The 16,864-nt window shown below is 35.8% G+C and overlaps 2 protein-coding genes across 2 annotated transcripts; one reads left to right on the forward strand and one right to left on the reverse strand.

Annotated features, from left to right (window-relative positions):
* Window positions 1-113: 113 nt before the first annotated feature.
* LOC106673778 (cytosolic Fe-S cluster assembly factor NUBP2 homolog) lies at window positions 114-3,583 on the reverse strand. Its single transcript, XM_014406035.2, has 5 exons — window positions 3,367-3,583; window positions 891-1,089; window positions 661-772; window positions 449-599; window positions 114-392 (listed from the first exon to the last, which is right to left on the reverse strand). The coding sequence occupies exons 1-5, from the start codon at window positions 3,475-3,477 to the stop codon at window positions 189-191; spliced, it is 777 nt and encodes a 258-aa protein (XP_014261521.1). The 5' UTR covers window positions 3,478-3,583; the 3' UTR covers window positions 114-188.
* An 802-nt stretch (window positions 3,584-4,385) lies between these two features.
* LOC106673776 (intraflagellar transport protein 56) lies at window positions 4,386-8,655 on the forward strand. Its single transcript, XM_014406030.2, has 11 exons — window positions 4,386-4,646; window positions 5,744-5,872; window positions 5,924-6,118; window positions 6,174-6,382; window positions 6,439-6,631; window positions 6,729-6,884; window positions 6,974-7,084; window positions 7,151-7,348; window positions 7,404-7,512; window positions 7,570-7,810; window positions 8,496-8,655. Exons 1-11 carry the CDS (start codon window positions 4,644-4,646, stop codon window positions 8,605-8,607), a joined length of 1,656 nt encoding a protein of 551 aa, XP_014261516.1. The 5' UTR covers window positions 4,386-4,643; the 3' UTR covers window positions 8,608-8,655.
* The last annotated feature ends 8,209 nt before the right edge of the window (window positions 8,656-16,864 follow it).

Genomic DNA, 16,864 nt, shown 5'->3' on the forward strand with positions numbered 1-16,864 from the left:
TATGGTCATTATTGATCATCCTGATCTGCCTATTCGCTCTGTATTGGTCTTTCAGAAAAATCTCCCTAGCTTTTCCTACCACTATCACACAAGCAAGGAAACATGTAAAAATGTTATAAAAAATATTCTATATTTATTAAACGATAACAAAATAGATTTTATAAAATACACGTATTAAATTAAAAGATTTACTCTTCCATTTTTTCACATGTAAGTGTTTTTATAATGTGGTCATATGCCTCTCCTATTTTTGAATTTGGGTGCACCGTTAAAATGCTTTTTTTATTTTGGCGAGCGATATTCGGATCGATGGGTATTGTACCTAGGAACGGTATGCCGGTATGCTCTGCTAGAGATTTGCCTCCTTTACTTGAAAATATATTCGTACATTCCTACAAAAAAATAAATTATACATTTTTTCTTCATTTTTAATTGTATAAATTTATACCGAACAATTGGGGCAGACAAAGCCGCTCATGTTCTCGATTAATCCGAGTATGTTGACCCCTGTCTTTTTGCAGAAAGTGATTTCTTTATGGACATCTTCCAATGATACAGCCTGAGGTGTAGTGACCAGAACAGCACCATCGCACGAGTCCCTTTTTGTTTTTAAAATATCTGTAGTACATGATGGTTAGATAAAAATATGTAAAATATTACTTGAGACATTCGACGATAGTGATATGCTCATCTGATGTGCCAGGAGGTGTGTCAATAATTAAATAATCAAGCTCCTGCCAGTAGACATCATTAACAAATTGTTTTATCATACCTGAGCAAAAGACAAATTAAACAAAGTAATTTTTCTTATATAATATTTGTATCATAAAAAGAACATTTTTAATATTGCCTCTGTGTTAATCAGGTTTTTTTTAACAATATTAACTCACTGTTTTTTTTGGGCCCTCTCCATACGACGCTGTCTGTCTTGTTGGCTAATAGAAATCCGATAGACATAACGGCCAATGACTGGTCTTTGTCCGTATAGACCGGGACCCATCCATCTGGGCATTTATGGACAGGAGAGCCCTCTAGATCGAGTAAATACGGTATACTTGGGCCACACAAGTCAATATCCAAAAGGCCAACCTTCAAAATGAAAAAAATAAACACTATAGCTGGTAAGAAACTTTTTAAATAAAAAAGAATGAGTGAAAGTATATTCTACAAAAATTATGAACGTAGAATTAAAATTTGATATATTGTGGTGTCATACATATTAATTTTTGCTCTTTCACAACAATAACTGCGGTTGGACATTAATATTCCATTTGGTACTTTTTTTATGTAACAAAAGAAAAAAACCTAACTTAAGCTTTTATTAGCGTAACTATTTATTAGAGTAATATCTTACTCTACACAGCCTTAAAATTTCATTTCAAATTATTTTATGAGAAGTTATTGCTGAAATGAAATCCTCTGTGTTTGTCCCTCAGGCCAATGGAGGAGGGCGTTTTCTGTGCAAAAGAGAATAAAACGGAGGAAATGGTACAGAAATTATTTTAAGACATCTGGCATTCTTACTTTCTCATGTAAACTGCACAAAAATGAATAGGTTTATTTGCAATTTATTCTTATTCTATTAATTTTAATTAAATTAACCTATATATTCTTGTTAGTTGAATAAAACAAAATAAGATAATACAAGCCAAAACCAAAAATTTGTTAATCCTTATTTTTAGTATTAACGGATTTAATTAAGAATAGTAAACATGAAGATTATGCATTTTGTAAACAATCAACTTTTCTCGTCTTCTCTACATTTTAATCCAGTTGAATTCTCTTTAAACATGGAAAGACTTCATCTTGATCCAGAAATTCACAATATTATTGTGAGAATGAGTCACCGAGGTCACCGGCAACTGGATATTGCAGAGGCAGTTGGTGTTTCTCAGAGCGTGGTCTTCCAGGCTTTAGGAAGTGCCGATAGGAGGCCTGTAGTGAATCTCAGCGCATTACGATGCCAAGGGAGGATAGAAATATTGTCACTGCTACAAGACGGAACCCTGTAATGCATGCCAGATCCTAAATGAAGTACAAGGTTGTTTGGCAAGGCCTTTATCAACACAAATAATTCGTAATCATTTATGGGAATTTGGCCTCACATCGTATGCCCCTTTGAGATAACCTACAGCAACAGCCTGTCACCATCAACTCAGGAGAATATGGTACAAAAGAACACCAATTGGAATGCTGTTATGTTTATCGATGAGTCAGATTTCTGTCTGTAATCAGGCGCCAAAGGATCTACTGAGAACAGGGGATGCGTACAATGCACCAGGTCGTGGTCCATTCAGTACAGTTTGGAGGAAGTGGTGTAATGGTCTGGGCTGGAGGATAAACTGGACTCCATATTATTGAAGGCAACCTCACCGCAGCCTGTTATGTCGGCAAGTATCGAGGGATATGTCCCTCAAACCAGGGATCTCATAAGCAATGATTTTCGATCTCTGGATAACAATGCCAGACCTCATGAGGCAGAGTTGTTCATCATTAGAAAACCTGGGAATTTGCCATTTGCCCCTTCCCCCATTGTTTCCAGACCTCAATCCCATTGAGCTCATATGGGATGCGGAGCAGAGAAAGCTTTTCGATCACCATCCGCAGCCAGCTGACCTACAGCAACTGAGTGCAGCATTGAAACATCTTTGGGGTGAAATTCCTTATGAAATTAGTGACAACTTTATTAACAGTATGCCTAACAAGTTCACAGAGGTTTTAGCTAACAGATGACAATATACACGGTATTAATTGTTTAAAAAAATATTGTGTCCAATAAACAAAATTATGGAATTAAAATATTTTATTTTGTAATTTTCTAAAATCCTTTGATTAAATTTTCCTTCATTAAAAAACATAGTGATGTCTAATCAATTTTAATGTATTTTATAATGAAAATAAAATGAAAATGTTAGGTAAAGAAAATACTACAAAAATGCCAATATCCCTATTCATTTTTGAGCAGTTTATACCTATTTTCTTCTTTGTCATGTATAAAAGTATTTGGTGGTAAAACGATAAAATAAATGGTGATTTTCATCCTTAACCCGAGACTAAAAAGTGGTTGGTAAATTCATTTTGACTTGAATGTCGCTTTTATATTTATATTTGTATTTGAATTTTATGGCTAATTTGTATATTATATACTGTAATCAATAGGTAATAAAAAATAAATAAATAAAGGTAACTGGGGATTTCAATTGGTCACCCCTGTCGAAACCTCATGCCATAGAGGATTATTCAATCAAAAACTATAAAATTTATACAACAAGAATAATAATTAATTACATTTTAACTAAGATATGTGGAACATCAAAACTATCAAACTGAAATAGAATTAAAATAAAACAAGGAGTATGTTTATACCTTGAATCCTTTTTCTTTGAGACCGAGGGACAACTGGACACTGACAGTGGATTTGCCGACGCCTCCTTTCCCCGACAGGACGAGGATGATATGTTTGACACCCTGGACCATTTTTCAAATCATCAAAATCATCAAATTCAAGATGATAGCAAAAGGATAAATCTTGCCGACTGGCGATTCTGAAAAGAATGATAAGTGATAAGGTGAATAACCTGCTATTTGTGAAACAGTGCTTTGGCAGAAGCCTTTTCAATCTTTTTTTACCCTCCTTATTTCAAACTCAATAAATAAAACAATATAAGGTGAAAAATAATATGCAAGCATTGTTTAAAAAAAAAGGTTTTGTATTATTTTGTAACTTGTATCTGTATTCTATAATCTTCAGACCAACCTTTGTTATGAGGACAGTTTTCATGCATTACTTGCATCTTTTACTAATAAATAATATATTTTCCCTGTGACTAGATGAGGTGACACAAAAAATAAATAGATAAAATAATAATGACATAATATATTTATTTATATTATTATTATTTCATAGTATTTACTCAGGCTTTGAAGATGACCGGTATAAAGGTAGACAAATTAAATGAAAAAGTGTTTTTTTGATGATCAAACCTGACTGCTCCTCATTACTTCACCTACTTATATAATTTATATTATTTTAATCATAGAGTTTTTTAGCTTGTAGAAGGTGATGGAATCACGAGATGATAAAAACGATTTGCCTTTATTGCACCATCCTTTACAATCAGTACTATCGAATAATTTGGATCACAGTATGGACTTGCAAAAAAGAAATTCATTGTTACTATCAACCTTTCATCAGGGCAAAACAGTATTAAATATGTCTTCAAATTGACATAATTAAATTTTTAATAGACATTTCAAATTTCTTTGAAGAACAACTCAGTCCCAACATGACAATCAAATTTCATTTTACGTACTAAGTTGTCAAGCTTCCAAATGCAGTTTTTTTTTATTTGAATATCTTTTTGAAAGTTGCTAACAAGTTGGCATGTTTTAATGTTAAAAGGACTATCTCTATCTTCTTTGCATGTTTTATACTTTCATATAATTATCAATAAAAAATTACTATAAATTTCTTGATTGTTACGTCATCATACATAAAATACAACACAAAATTAAAATATACATATTGACACTGAACTTTTATTAATTATTATGTAGGTGGTTGGGGGTGATGTCTGTTGTCCCCGTTGCCATGCTGACCACTTTACAAACATTCAGTGAATCTGCTGGTGTGAGTGGATGCAATGGTATGTCCTTACATGTACTAGTTTCTTTGTGATTATTTACACATTTACGAACAATAAATCTCTTCAAATAGATTGGTAAAATTGTTCATATATAGTTATAATGCTTTATTTTTTTAAGAAAAAACCCAGACATTATTTGATATGAGTATACACAGAGTAATATTAGCATGAAACCTACAAAAACTAATTGCTCAAATTATAACTAAGAGAGCTGGATAAGGGAAATTAATTTTGATGTCATTGGCATGCTGAAAATGTTCCCTGTTGTATTAATAACTTCACAACTACTGTACGAAGAAATCCGCCGATTAGGAGTACGACAAAATAGAATTGTTTGAATTAAAAATTATCCATCCCGGTAATCAAAATCATCATTAACAAAACCAATGATAAGCTTTAATTAATTTAATTACATTTGTGTTTATTTTTTGAGCTATAATGCTTTATTATATTATTTTTATATTTTTGTTTGCATAATTCCTAGTCGTTATAATTATATAGACAGGGTGTTTAATTAAATCTTTATGTTGTTTTATTTATAAGGATTTAATTGTCTTTTTTATTGATGTATAGTATAGTGTTTCATTCTTTATCAATTATGAGTTAGTTATAAGCACTGTATTGTGTATATATTTTTCTCCTTACTTTTGTATACATTTTTATTAAGAAATGAGTTTTTGCCTGTAAAAATGAATAAATAAAATAAAATAAATATGTATTAGCATGATCAAAACCGTGAGCCTCAGAGCAACATAAAGTCTTAGGGATTTTAAATAAATTATTGTTATTATTATATATTTTATTATTTGGAGGGAGACTTGCCAATAGCTACTAAAGTCATCCATATTCCCAAAATATAAGTCATCATTCAGGGTCTCAAGTTACTGGTAAATCTCTCTAACATCTTCCATATGTAAATTGATGGAAAAACTGGTCTCTACCAGATGAATGGGTTTCTTTAGTCAAAGTTTCTTCTGTCTGATTGGTAAAGTGGCTTGCAAAATTAACACTAGAGGCAATCTCGTTTCCTTAGACACCTTTTTCTTACAACAGTGCGGTATTTCCCTGATTCTCTGTCTAATGCTTTAATTTTTTAGATCCTTTCAAGAGTCAAGCCGGCATTTGGGCCTGTTGCAGCAGAAAGCTCTAATAGCAACAAGGCCATTCCCACACTTGAACAATACTTGGCAAATAGGGACTACACTGGTGCAATCACAATTTTAGAGGTATTTTTAAAGTATTAGTAGAAAAATGGAGGAAAACAGAATTTGATTTAGTTCGAGCAGAGCTATGGTAAATCGAACGGCATGACCGACCGATGGCTCGGGTATTGTGCCTTCCACCTGGGTGACTACAAGAGAGCAATGCAGATCTACGAGACGCTAGCTGCTTTACAAAACCCTCCAAGTGACACGCTCGTGAACCTTGCCTGCTGCTACTTCTTTCTTGGGCTTTATCAACAAGCTGACAAAGTACTCCATCATTGGTTTATTTTCTACAGTAATTTAAATAAAACTTGTCGATCAGGTTTTAGAAAAGGTCCCAGACTGTCCACTGAAGGTAAGACTGCTGTTCCATCTCTGTCACAAACTGGGCAATGAGGTACGGCTAATCGAAAACCACAAAAAACTTGAAAACACAATAGAAGACAGCCTTTCACTGGCCGCACTTCATTATCTTCGCTCGCATCATAAAGAAGCTATAGACATTTATAAAAAAATCCTTCTAGATAAAAGGTAAGATTTTTAGAAACAAAGATGCATACAATTTTATCATGATTTTATAATTACAGGGAATTTTTGGCTTTGAATGTTTATGTAGCTTTGTGCTATTACAAGCTGGATTACTATGACGTATCACAAGAAGTGCTTGGGGCATATTTACAAAAGTACCCAGATTCGGCTATTGCCCTCAATTTAAAGGCTTGCAATTTTTTCAAATTAGAAAATGGAAAAGCCGCTGAAAATGAAATCAAACCATTACTGGTAAAACAAATAGTTTTTTTAAAAGTTCAATTAACTGTTAGGAAGGTGTTGAATTGTGTGTTGAAATTTTTAAACCGGTGGATATTTTGTGTTTAAGGATTTGAGTTCTACTTCTTTTGCATTTGGTCACGATCTAATCCGTCACAATTTGGTAGTTTTTCGAAGTGGTATAGGAGCATTGCAAGTACTTCCGCCACTTGTTGATGTGATACCCGAAGCGAGACTCAACCTTGTAATCTATTATTTCAAACAAGTAAATTTATTACTTTTATTTATATATTTGTTCTCTACTTTATACATGATAGTAATATACAATATATATTGCGTATTTGCACATTTTAGGGTGATTATATTGAAGCGTACGATTTAATCAAGAATCTAGAACCGTCAGTGCCCCATGAGTATATTTTAAAAGGTATTGTGAACGTTGCAATCGGCCAAGAGACAAACTCAGTAAGTTAAATTAAAACTGTTCAGAGTGAAAGATCTTCAGTTGGAACTTTTATCAGCAATTTTTAGAGGGAGCATTTAAAAATTGCTGAACAGTATTTTCTCCTGGTGGGCAACAGTGAGAGTGAGTGTGATACAATACCAGGAAGACAGTGCATGGCATCGTTATATTTTCTGCAGAAACAGTTTGAAGATGTTCATGTTTATCTTACATCGATTAAAAGTTACTTTTTTAATGATGACAATTTCAATTATAATTATGCCCAAGTAAGTTTTCCGATATAACACTGCTCATAAAAAGGTTAACCTAGTTTATTTTCAGGCAAAATCAGCACTCGGAAACTATAAAGAAGCTGAAGAAACATTTTTGATGATTCAAAATGAAAAAATAGTTAACGATTATATTTATATTAGCCATTTAGCCAGGGCATGTCAGTTTCTTACATTTTTTTAATTATTTTCAAATTTAACCTTTTTTTATCTGGTAGATGTAATGAATGGAAAACCTCAGCAAGCTTGGGAACTTTATATAAAAATGGAAACATCACCCGACTCATTCAATTTACTTTTACTCATTGCAAATGACTGTTATCGAATGGGCCATTTTTATTACGCTGCCAAAGCGTTTGACCTCCTTGAGCGGCTGGATCCAAGCCCTGAGTACTGGGAGGGTAAAAGGGGAGCTTGCATCGGTGCATTTCAGATGATCATCGCTAACAAAAGCTCTAGGTGTGTTTAAACAATTTCTCAATTATGACAGATCAGTTCATTAACGTGTAAAATGCCAGTGATCCCAAGTGAACCCTCACCCTCGTGCCACGGCAGCACGGATTGAGTTGTGGTCACAATACCACTTTTTCCATGCATTCAACACATGTTTCAAACTGCTCTGTCCTGGACTAAAACACCGAACACATTAGCCAATGAAATTTCTTTGAAGACGATTTTTTTTTTTTAATTTTAAGGCTAATTTATCTCAATCCAGACATTTGTTGCAATTAATATCAACTAGTAATGATACCCAGTGTGTACAGTTTTCTATAAGATTGCTATATCCTATTCCTAAGTAATGTGACACAATCCCTACATGTTTTTGTTAGGACCGCCAAGGTAGGACTGCTTGGCACCAGTACGGAGTATGGATCATTTAAAAAAAGACCTTCAAACCATAGTGGTCCCTGGCTTTTTTTTTTTTTTTTTTTTTTTTTTTTTTTAAATTGGTACATTTTTTGTTTATGAAAAGATAAGATCCATGCTTTTGTTCGTTTATACCCTAAGGATGCTAAAACACCAAAAATCCCATTTTGGCCTGAGGGTGAGGTATGCAGGTCCCATGGCAATTTATGTGTCCCACTTCAATTTTAATAAAACAATATTTTCAAATGTGAAATTATCAAAATTATTTTTTTAACAGTGACTTGCTTGCAAATGTTATTCATCTGTTGCGGAATTCTACAAATCCACAGGTTGAATCCATAATCAGAGTAATTAAGAGATGGGCCAAAGAACAGAGGATAAATATTTAATTTGAGTTAAAACAATTTATATCATTGAAATAAAACACAAATTACCTAGTCTTGGATTTTTCTTCCTATACCAATGGACTGTTCTTTTTCATTTCCTTATACTTCACCCCTTGATATGGTCGATATTAAATTTTAGTGTTAGAATAGTGTGACTGAAGCGTTTTCTGTACAAATTAAAATGTGTATTTTCAAATACCCTGTAGTTAATTTTCCACTCTTATATAACTGAGCGGTTCTTTCAGGTCTGACTAAGATTGCTCCAAATACCACTCTCTGACCGTGAGAGTATCACAGGGCATTGTACTCAGACCAGTCATATATTCTTTATACTGCAGATGTTCCCACTGAACCTACACCTTTTTTGCATCCTTTACCGATGACACAGTTGTAGTCTCCTTTAACCCCGATCTTGAGGTTGCTTCGGAAGATCTGCAAGGACATATTACATGTATGGCTGATTTGTGTAGACTGTACAATGGCAAATGAAGATAATGAAAGCAAGTGTGTTCATTTCACATTTACACACCAAACCAAATCTCTCACAATCCTATCCCCAAATCTGACAGTGTTTGTTACCACGGATTCCACTTATACTCATGTTTAATGTGGTATCAGCATACACGACTAAAATAACAAGACCTAAACAGATGTTATGGTCTACTCTACAAACATACAGAATAACAATCCAAGCTATCAATGAGAAAACAAATTTACAATTTACAAAACACAACTACAATCACTCACCCAACAGTCTCACTCAGACCATCCTTGTAATCTCAAGGCATCTAGAGAAAATAGCCCCGGGACCTCCTTTCTGATGAGTAGGTATTGATGTATATTTAGCGAAGTGAATTAGGAGAATAATATTGATTATATGCTACCATCAATGTAAATATGTAAATAGTTGAAAATATATTTATGTATGTAAATAGTTAAAAATATATTTATGTACCATAAAATTTTTTTGTAACCAAAAATTTCAGATGCAACAAAATATTGAATTAAAAAAAATACAATCTACTAGAATCTAATGAAAATGCACATAAATTAGACACACATCCTTAATTCAATAAAAATTATTTTGATATGTAAGTGCGGGATATGACAGTGTTGTGTATTGAGCCCAATTTTATTTATCCCCCTGAATGACCTGTCCAAGAATGTGGGAATTGTCATAAAAGTTCTAATGTACGGCGATGACATCAAAATAATAGCCAATTCTACTTAGATTTTTATTTTTTATTTATTTTCTTTTAACACTGGCGTTATTATTAACTTGAGAGTTTATGTACCTGAGTATCTATCTATAATAAAAATATAAACCTTACATAGTATAATAAAAAGACAAAATTTGGACCACCTACGATACTAGACAAACTAATCTAGATTTCCATTTGAGTCAGAATTATCCTACTTTGGCTTAGAGTATGATTTTATGTAATTCTAACAGTAAACTGTTTGTACTCTGTACAGTTTTGGTATGAATTCCATCCACTTTAGGTTTGCTCTTTGCTTTTGTTCAAATTTTTAATTACACTTCTTAATTGCATTTTTCAACAGCCTTTTTTTATGTAAGAAGTAACAGTAACTTGTCTATTTATTGGTTTGTGCAGATTTTATATGCCTTTTATTAAGAAAACAAAATTGTTTAAACAGTCCTAACAACTAGTTGAAAAAAAGGGATATAAGTGGTAGGACATTGTGACCAGCCTCGTTCCTGAGTCATAAATAGCACCAATGTCTTGCTGGTCAGAGGGTGAGAAGTAGTAAAGCTGGGAGCATACTTTGCGTCGGGTAGCGTCGCATGGCGTTGCATCGGGTAAGTGTGTTCCCAGCTTTAGGAATAGAACCTGTTTTTGAGCAAAAGTTAATTTTTGGGGTTTGTGTGTTTTGTATGTCAATTGCAGCTGAAATTATCAAGGTTGATAATTGTTTTACAGTTAAATAAGTTTTTATCTAAGCTGTTCGATTATTACAAATCATCATTTGGGGTGTATCATGCTGTTTGTTCTCACAAAATGCTCTGTTGGTCTAGAAATAGTGAAAAAGCAGGATCAAGAAATGAATAAACATGTGCGTTTAATCGGCAGTAACCATCGTCATTTTGTTCTATAGGGTCAAAACACGAATCAGTGGGGTTGGAAACTCAATATCCACTGTAAAAGTTTGTGATCAAAGTAAATATTACGAAGAATAATTTTTTTTTAGAATAAAATTTTTCGGGACAGGGAACATGGAGAAAAGCACTGGTGAAGTATCAAGAGCTGTTTTTCGTTCTAGGAAATCTCGTATAAAATCCAGCATTTTGTTATTTACGATTCCTCTCTTTAGAGGTAATCAAGGATTAAGTGCTCTGCTATTTCAAAACCGCCTCTTTCCTGATGGAATGATTTTCTCAACTTTCCCTTCATCTGCCTTTTCAATCAAGCTGCAATTCTTCTTCTGTTATTGATCAGCCTGTTCATCTTCCACGGGCTTTTTTAATGTGGGCCATAACGTCATTTAGAAAATGTATAATACGAACCACGCATGGTTTTTTTTAGATTTAAAAACTTACTGTTTTTGCATTGTTATCTTTGTAGGACTGACAAGACTAAACAGTTGGTAGATGGATCCCTCCATCGGCGAAAGACACGGAATGGCTGTGAAACAATTACATAACTACAGCTATTAAAACAAAAGCTATACATAACTATTAGGCAACTAGGTTTTATTAGAAGGGCCATCAGCAAAACTTACGAAGGAATTACTAGAAGTCAGCCTCAACTGAACCAGGATTATGGTTGGACTCGTGACAGGGCAGATCATTCTCCCATCTTTTCTCATTGATGTTGAGATCTGTGAGGTTCTTTAACGTCCGGACTTATCCCCGAGGGGACTTCTCAGACACCCTCGAGGAGAATACCAGGAAGATTTGACATGTATATACTTGTCACATCCCCTTGGCTAGTGCAATGCTAACCAATTTCAGAAGTGCTTTTAAAAAAGCACATCCATACATGTGCCTTGAAGAAGGCAGTTTTGTGGTTTCTGGCACAGCCTTTCAGCCGTGCCTTTCACCACCCCCGGAGAGATAGAGCACTCTATATCCTGCTCTGGTTGGCCGGTACCTTCCAGCTAAGGTACAATTTGTTTGCAAACCACGACCACCACGAGTCCAACCTCAATTAGTAGAGCCGCTTGGATACTCTACTCTTGTGGTTCAGTGTTATTTTTAAGGTGGGACTGATCGCCCACCCGGGAGTTCGTACGAACCCCCTACTGATGCACCCGTTTCCTGAGGGGTGCGGGTCCAGTAACCTAGGAAGCCTCTGCCAAAGCAGGGTGGGAAAGGAAGGCAAAGGAAAATAAGAAGAGGATAGTGTATAGGAAGGTAAGGGGGGAAATTGCCTCCATCATTGGTTACCCCAGGCACCAGAGTTGATGGTCGGGCTTTGCTGGGCCCACAAGGAAGGTGTCCTTGTGGGTAGATCGTGACTGAGCACTGCCATTTAAGAAGGCATATGCACCGGATAGGAGTGCAGACAGAAGAAACACTCTGCAGATACTGCCAGGAAGAGGAAGAGACCGCAGAACACATTTTATGTTCTTGTGAAGGTCTATGTAGGTGCAGGTCCTTGCAACTAGGACAGGAAAAACCACAAGCAAGATCTTACACTAAGGAGCCGCTGGCAAGGTTATGGAGGTTGATTAACAACTTGAAACTGGCCAGTGAGGTATAAAAAACAGAGGAGCACAATAGATCTAATCAGGTCGAGGTGCAGAAAGCCTTGGGGCCGCCTCTTTTAACCCTATTCTGTTTATAATTTGTTTTGTTTGTACTTTTGTCCATCAAACCATTGTTCAGTTATTATTTTTATTTAACTTATGTTTAGTTTTACCTACGAGTTTGTATTAGAAATCTGACTGGTTTTTTGTTTCATTTTTGTAAAAGGCTCAAGTCGTTAATTATTGTAAGTAAATAAATAATTGGTCGGTGTGACTTGTCAAAGAGGCCAATTTTCTAATAACCTGGTACGGGTAGAATCGAATTCCTGTTCCAAATGAGATGTCGTTAGTCGCAATTCTCCATAATCTACGTCCACGAATGTGTTTCGGTGAGCGCACCTTCCAGGAATGAATTTTGCCGAGAACGGATGTCGGGAGTCTTAATTGCTTTCATTGATGGGATCTACGCCGAACCATCCCCAGCCAAAAACATGTTTTAACTTTGACCTTTGATGACATTACCCTCCTCAAAAGATCACCGATCAACAGGGTGCAACAAGATAATAAAAAAGTGTTGTGTTCCTTGTACTTCATTTTTTTTCTGGGAAGTATATGCAAGTTCCCAAACCAAACCTCAAAAACCTTCAAAGTAAAATGATCGTGGTCGAGTATAAAATTACTAATATGACTCATTTGTTATAAACAACCATACAGACAAGAATGGTCGTAACAGTAGTTGTGTGATTACCTCGTGAGGTCTGCTGGATGAAAATCCTCTAGTTCGGTCGTTTCCGACCATTTTGATTTGCCTATTCCCTTCTGCAAGACTGATTTTGACTTCTCGCCAAACAGTGTTAGTTTAGCAAATAATTTTCGAAGTGAATTTGGAAACACGGATAGCTTGAAAAATCTGCGACACTATATACGCACATTACAAGAACCCCAAAACGTCGTGTTATGTTGGAATGACGATGCAGATTTTCGTCTTCTTATATGATTTTAGACCATCAGTTTGGATTTAGACTATCTATTCCATTAGTCAAGAATGCCATCGTGTGATGTCATTGCATTCTCCCTTGAGAAGAAGGAATGCTTTCTCCATTGATGCCAAACAAGCTTTCGATATTCTGCTCCTACGTTTACTCTGTAAATGCCAGGGCATCCTTCATTCCACACTCTTACTCCTTCTCAATACCTACCGGGCCCACAGGTACTTTAGCGTATCAGGGGTCCTCTCACCCCTCCATTGTACAAGATGGACGAGGTGTCCTCGGTCCGTAACTATACTCCTGTATAGAGCTTCCATACATACATTCCACTGGTCAACAATGACGTCTTGTTATCATTGCATCTTCCTTTGCGAAGAAGGAAAACTTTCTCCATCCCGACTCTTGATCCCTTTCCATCCCTATACTATTATCCAAGGTTAAGGTTAAAAATAGATCTCTTTACACTCTACCCACGACTATTATGTCTACTGTACAATCTTTGATAAGTTCCCAAAACTTTGTTCTCCTGTGTGTATCCATCTTTAAGGCCTGGGGATTTTCATCTACCAGGTGTAGGAATCTCAGCCAGCATAGGCTTTGCACCAACAGAGGATATTAAACTGTTTCTTCTTCTTCGTGTATCTGCATATGTTTATGAAATATACAATATGGTTGTTTCTGCTGCTCTAAGCATATATGCCTCCGGAGTCTGCAGTGACCTGCCTGCTGTCTTATTATCGTTCTAGTCCTAACCTCCATAGGTTTAGTGTTTCAGCTGTTACTTTCTACGACCTTTTAATGAATTTTTCGCATGAACCGAGGACTTCACATCCCATCTCGCGCCATTATACTAACATACACTGATGGCACTGTTATCCCTCAACCGTGACGGACTATCCAGAAACACCTATATTGTTTTGAACAATGGTTCAAGAAATAGAGAATTAAACTCACAACACAAAATCCCAAAACATAACCTTCACCCTGATTCGCATCACTCTACCTCTTATCTCCTATAACCTCACCCCCTTCCAACCGAAAATGTCAATCGCTTTCTTGTGCTATATCAAGACTAGCGACTGACCTGGAATTCTGGTACATTACATAAAAAAACAGCTCTAGCCCGACGATACCGATTACCGAGTACTTAAAACATTCTAGATAACAGATCTAAACTCTACCTCGACAATAAAATAATGATATACAACTCTATACTGACCAATATGAACTATGACATAGAACTATGATGTCATTGTTGTTTTCTATATAAAGAAGCGATTTGCTTACAATTGGAATAAACAGGGAGTCGAAATGAGAAGTTTGTGGGCATCGAAGTCGCGGTAGCTCAAGTGGTAAAGCAGCGGTGTATTTAGCCGAAAGTCGTGGGTTCGCATACCGCCCTTGACAGAAATTTTTCATTTCGAAAAAATTGTGTATAATTAATTGAGTAATAGAACTATGATGTTCAAACTTTTCAATCTCCGCATAATCAAGATCCTAAGGTCACGAAACCTAAGATCCATTTGACAATGCCTCGTTCTATGTTTTCAAAATTACCATCGACGATACGACCAAAATGCATCCTTAATCCAGCTTCCAAAATTCCGTACTACCTCCAATTCCACTCTAATCATTACGTAAAACTTTCTTCCCGATCTCTTCTCAATAGCCCCGACCTCTAAAAAGTGACCTCTCAGCTAGTTATAATCCCGGAGAGCTTTTGTACTCTATTTAATGATCTACGTAACTTATTTACAAATAATAGAAAAAAAAGACTTTCTTTGGGACTTAGGGGAATTCATTGATGTATACAACCTTACAAAAAGGAAGAACAACTATATTAACTCCTTGGATCTAATAATGACCGACATGACTTGGGTAACTTGTCATCACCACTGCTTTTAAGAGGGTCTCGCATTCAAACGCTGCGGCCAATGAGTTTACATCAGCTCTGTATATAAGCAAGGATCAACTTGTTTAAGCCAGTCTCGTCGACAAGATCTCGAAAATCACTCATTAAGGAAGCAAAACGGTCAGCTATGGCTACAGCAATCAGGGACCTCGCAGCATCATCTCTCGCACAGTCATAAGCCGTCGTGGCTGCCTACTGCTCGAGGACTTTGTTGCTACCGATCCTACCAACTACTGCTACATCTGGCCCGTCATCAGCCCACAAATCAAAAAATACATTTGTCCAATTGAAAAATAATCACCACGGAAAGAGCGCAATACAAACAGCGATTTGAAACCAGGACAGTACTACAGAATGAATCCAAATCAAACCACAATTAGTCATGAAAATAAATATAAATAAAGTTGAAAATACATTCCTAGCAGTCATCACATTGGACGAAAGTAGAGAACCCGTAGGTTTCGGTAATTTAATTGCTTCTCTGCTGAACAACGGATTTCCACCGGGAGAAAAGAGGGGCTCAAATCCCCGGTAATTACTCAAGTTGGTACATCGTTTGGGCTTAATTAAAAGTCACTTCTTCCGCTGAATCACTGACAAAAACATAATTAATTAAAGCGCTCGGCCCTTAAAGTTTTAATTACTCCGAATTTACGGAGGCCCTGTTTTCTGTTAAACGTTGGAATTACTATGGGCTAGAATTTCCATTCGGTTATGGACAAATTTCCATTGCACAAAATACAAATTAAAAAACTGCCAATATACGATAGTTGCTCAAATATGCAGTATTTAGGCGAATAAAATAAAAACCGTGTACAGTTATCAGTTGATGTTTTTGAGGCATCTCTCTCACTCTCTCTCTCTCTTTCTCTCACGTTTTTTGGTGAAGATTATAAGCAAGTATTTGTATATTTAGAGATGGATCTTTTAATTGTTGAATTAATTTTGACGCTTAGTGCGACTACCTCAACTGGTCCTGCATGTTCCACGTCCTAGCTTCTTACATATCCCGATGACACCATAGATAAACCGGTTTTCTAACCTCGCGCTTTCGTCATTCTAAACGTAATGTTTAATCATACGGATTGTAGTGCATTCATCTCTGACTAATACGATTGTCGTCAGTGAATTCCTGAGGTTGAGATCAGGTGACCGACTAGATCACCTTCGAGGACGACTTGCATCCTGCTATTCACTTTATTAGCTTATACCAAAATATCTATGATAAAACAGTGGTTGAAAAAAGATGGATGTCTCACGGCCTACAATCGATAAGACGAAACGCGTCTGATAGACCAGCCCAGCGAGTATAGGTAGACCAAAATGATCGATAAAGACCAAATTACTAATAAAACCTTCATTTCGTTCTTCTTTCACGGATAAATGATTACACTAGAGTAAAACCCAGGAATTCTTTGATCTCGCTTTCTAATCCTTTCCACTGGGGTTCGAGGATACCCATCAACGATGTTCCGTTTATAATTTCACTTAATTACTTTTTCAGTGATTACCTCAGTCGATTTGCTAACATCTACGCCCCTTTCAAGCTGCTTTACAATGGATTTTAGTCTGAAGTCTGCGCCAAGATTATTTCCTTCCTTGCGGACATCCTCGCGCCATCACTGCTTCTTTTTTTGTAGAACGTCCT

The sequence above is a fragment of the Cimex lectularius genome, unplaced genomic scaffold (assembly GCF_000648675.2).
Source record: "Cimex lectularius strain Harlan isolate CLEC.00 unplaced genomic scaffold, Clec_2.1 scaffold6, whole genome shotgun sequence".
Taxonomy (NCBI): domain Eukaryota; kingdom Metazoa; phylum Arthropoda; class Insecta; order Hemiptera; family Cimicidae; genus Cimex; species Cimex lectularius.

Excerpts from the sequence above, each read along its gene's own strand:
- LOC106673778 (XM_014406035.2), bottom strand. The coding sequence starts at position 3,477 with ATGGTCCAGGGTGTCAAACATATCATCCTCGTCCTGTCGGGGAAAGGA. Across the intron at positions 773-890 it reads GAGAGGGCCCAAAAAAAACA|GTATGATAAAACAATTTGTT; the intron begins GTGAGTTAATAT and ends TCTTTTGCTCAG. Across the intron at positions 393-448 it reads TTGTCTGCCCCAATTGTTCG|GAATGTACGAATATATTTTC; the intron begins GTATAAATTTAT and ends ATTTTTTTGTAG.
- LOC106673776 (XM_014406030.2), top strand. Across the intron at positions 6,632-6,728 it reads ATGAAATCAAACCATTACTG|GATTTGAGTTCTACTTCTTT; the intron begins GTAAAACAAATA and ends TTTGTGTTTAAG. Across the intron at positions 7,811-8,495 it reads ATCGCTAACAAAAGCTCTAG|TGACTTGCTTGCAAATGTTA; the intron begins GTGTGTTTAAAC and ends TTTTTTTAACAG.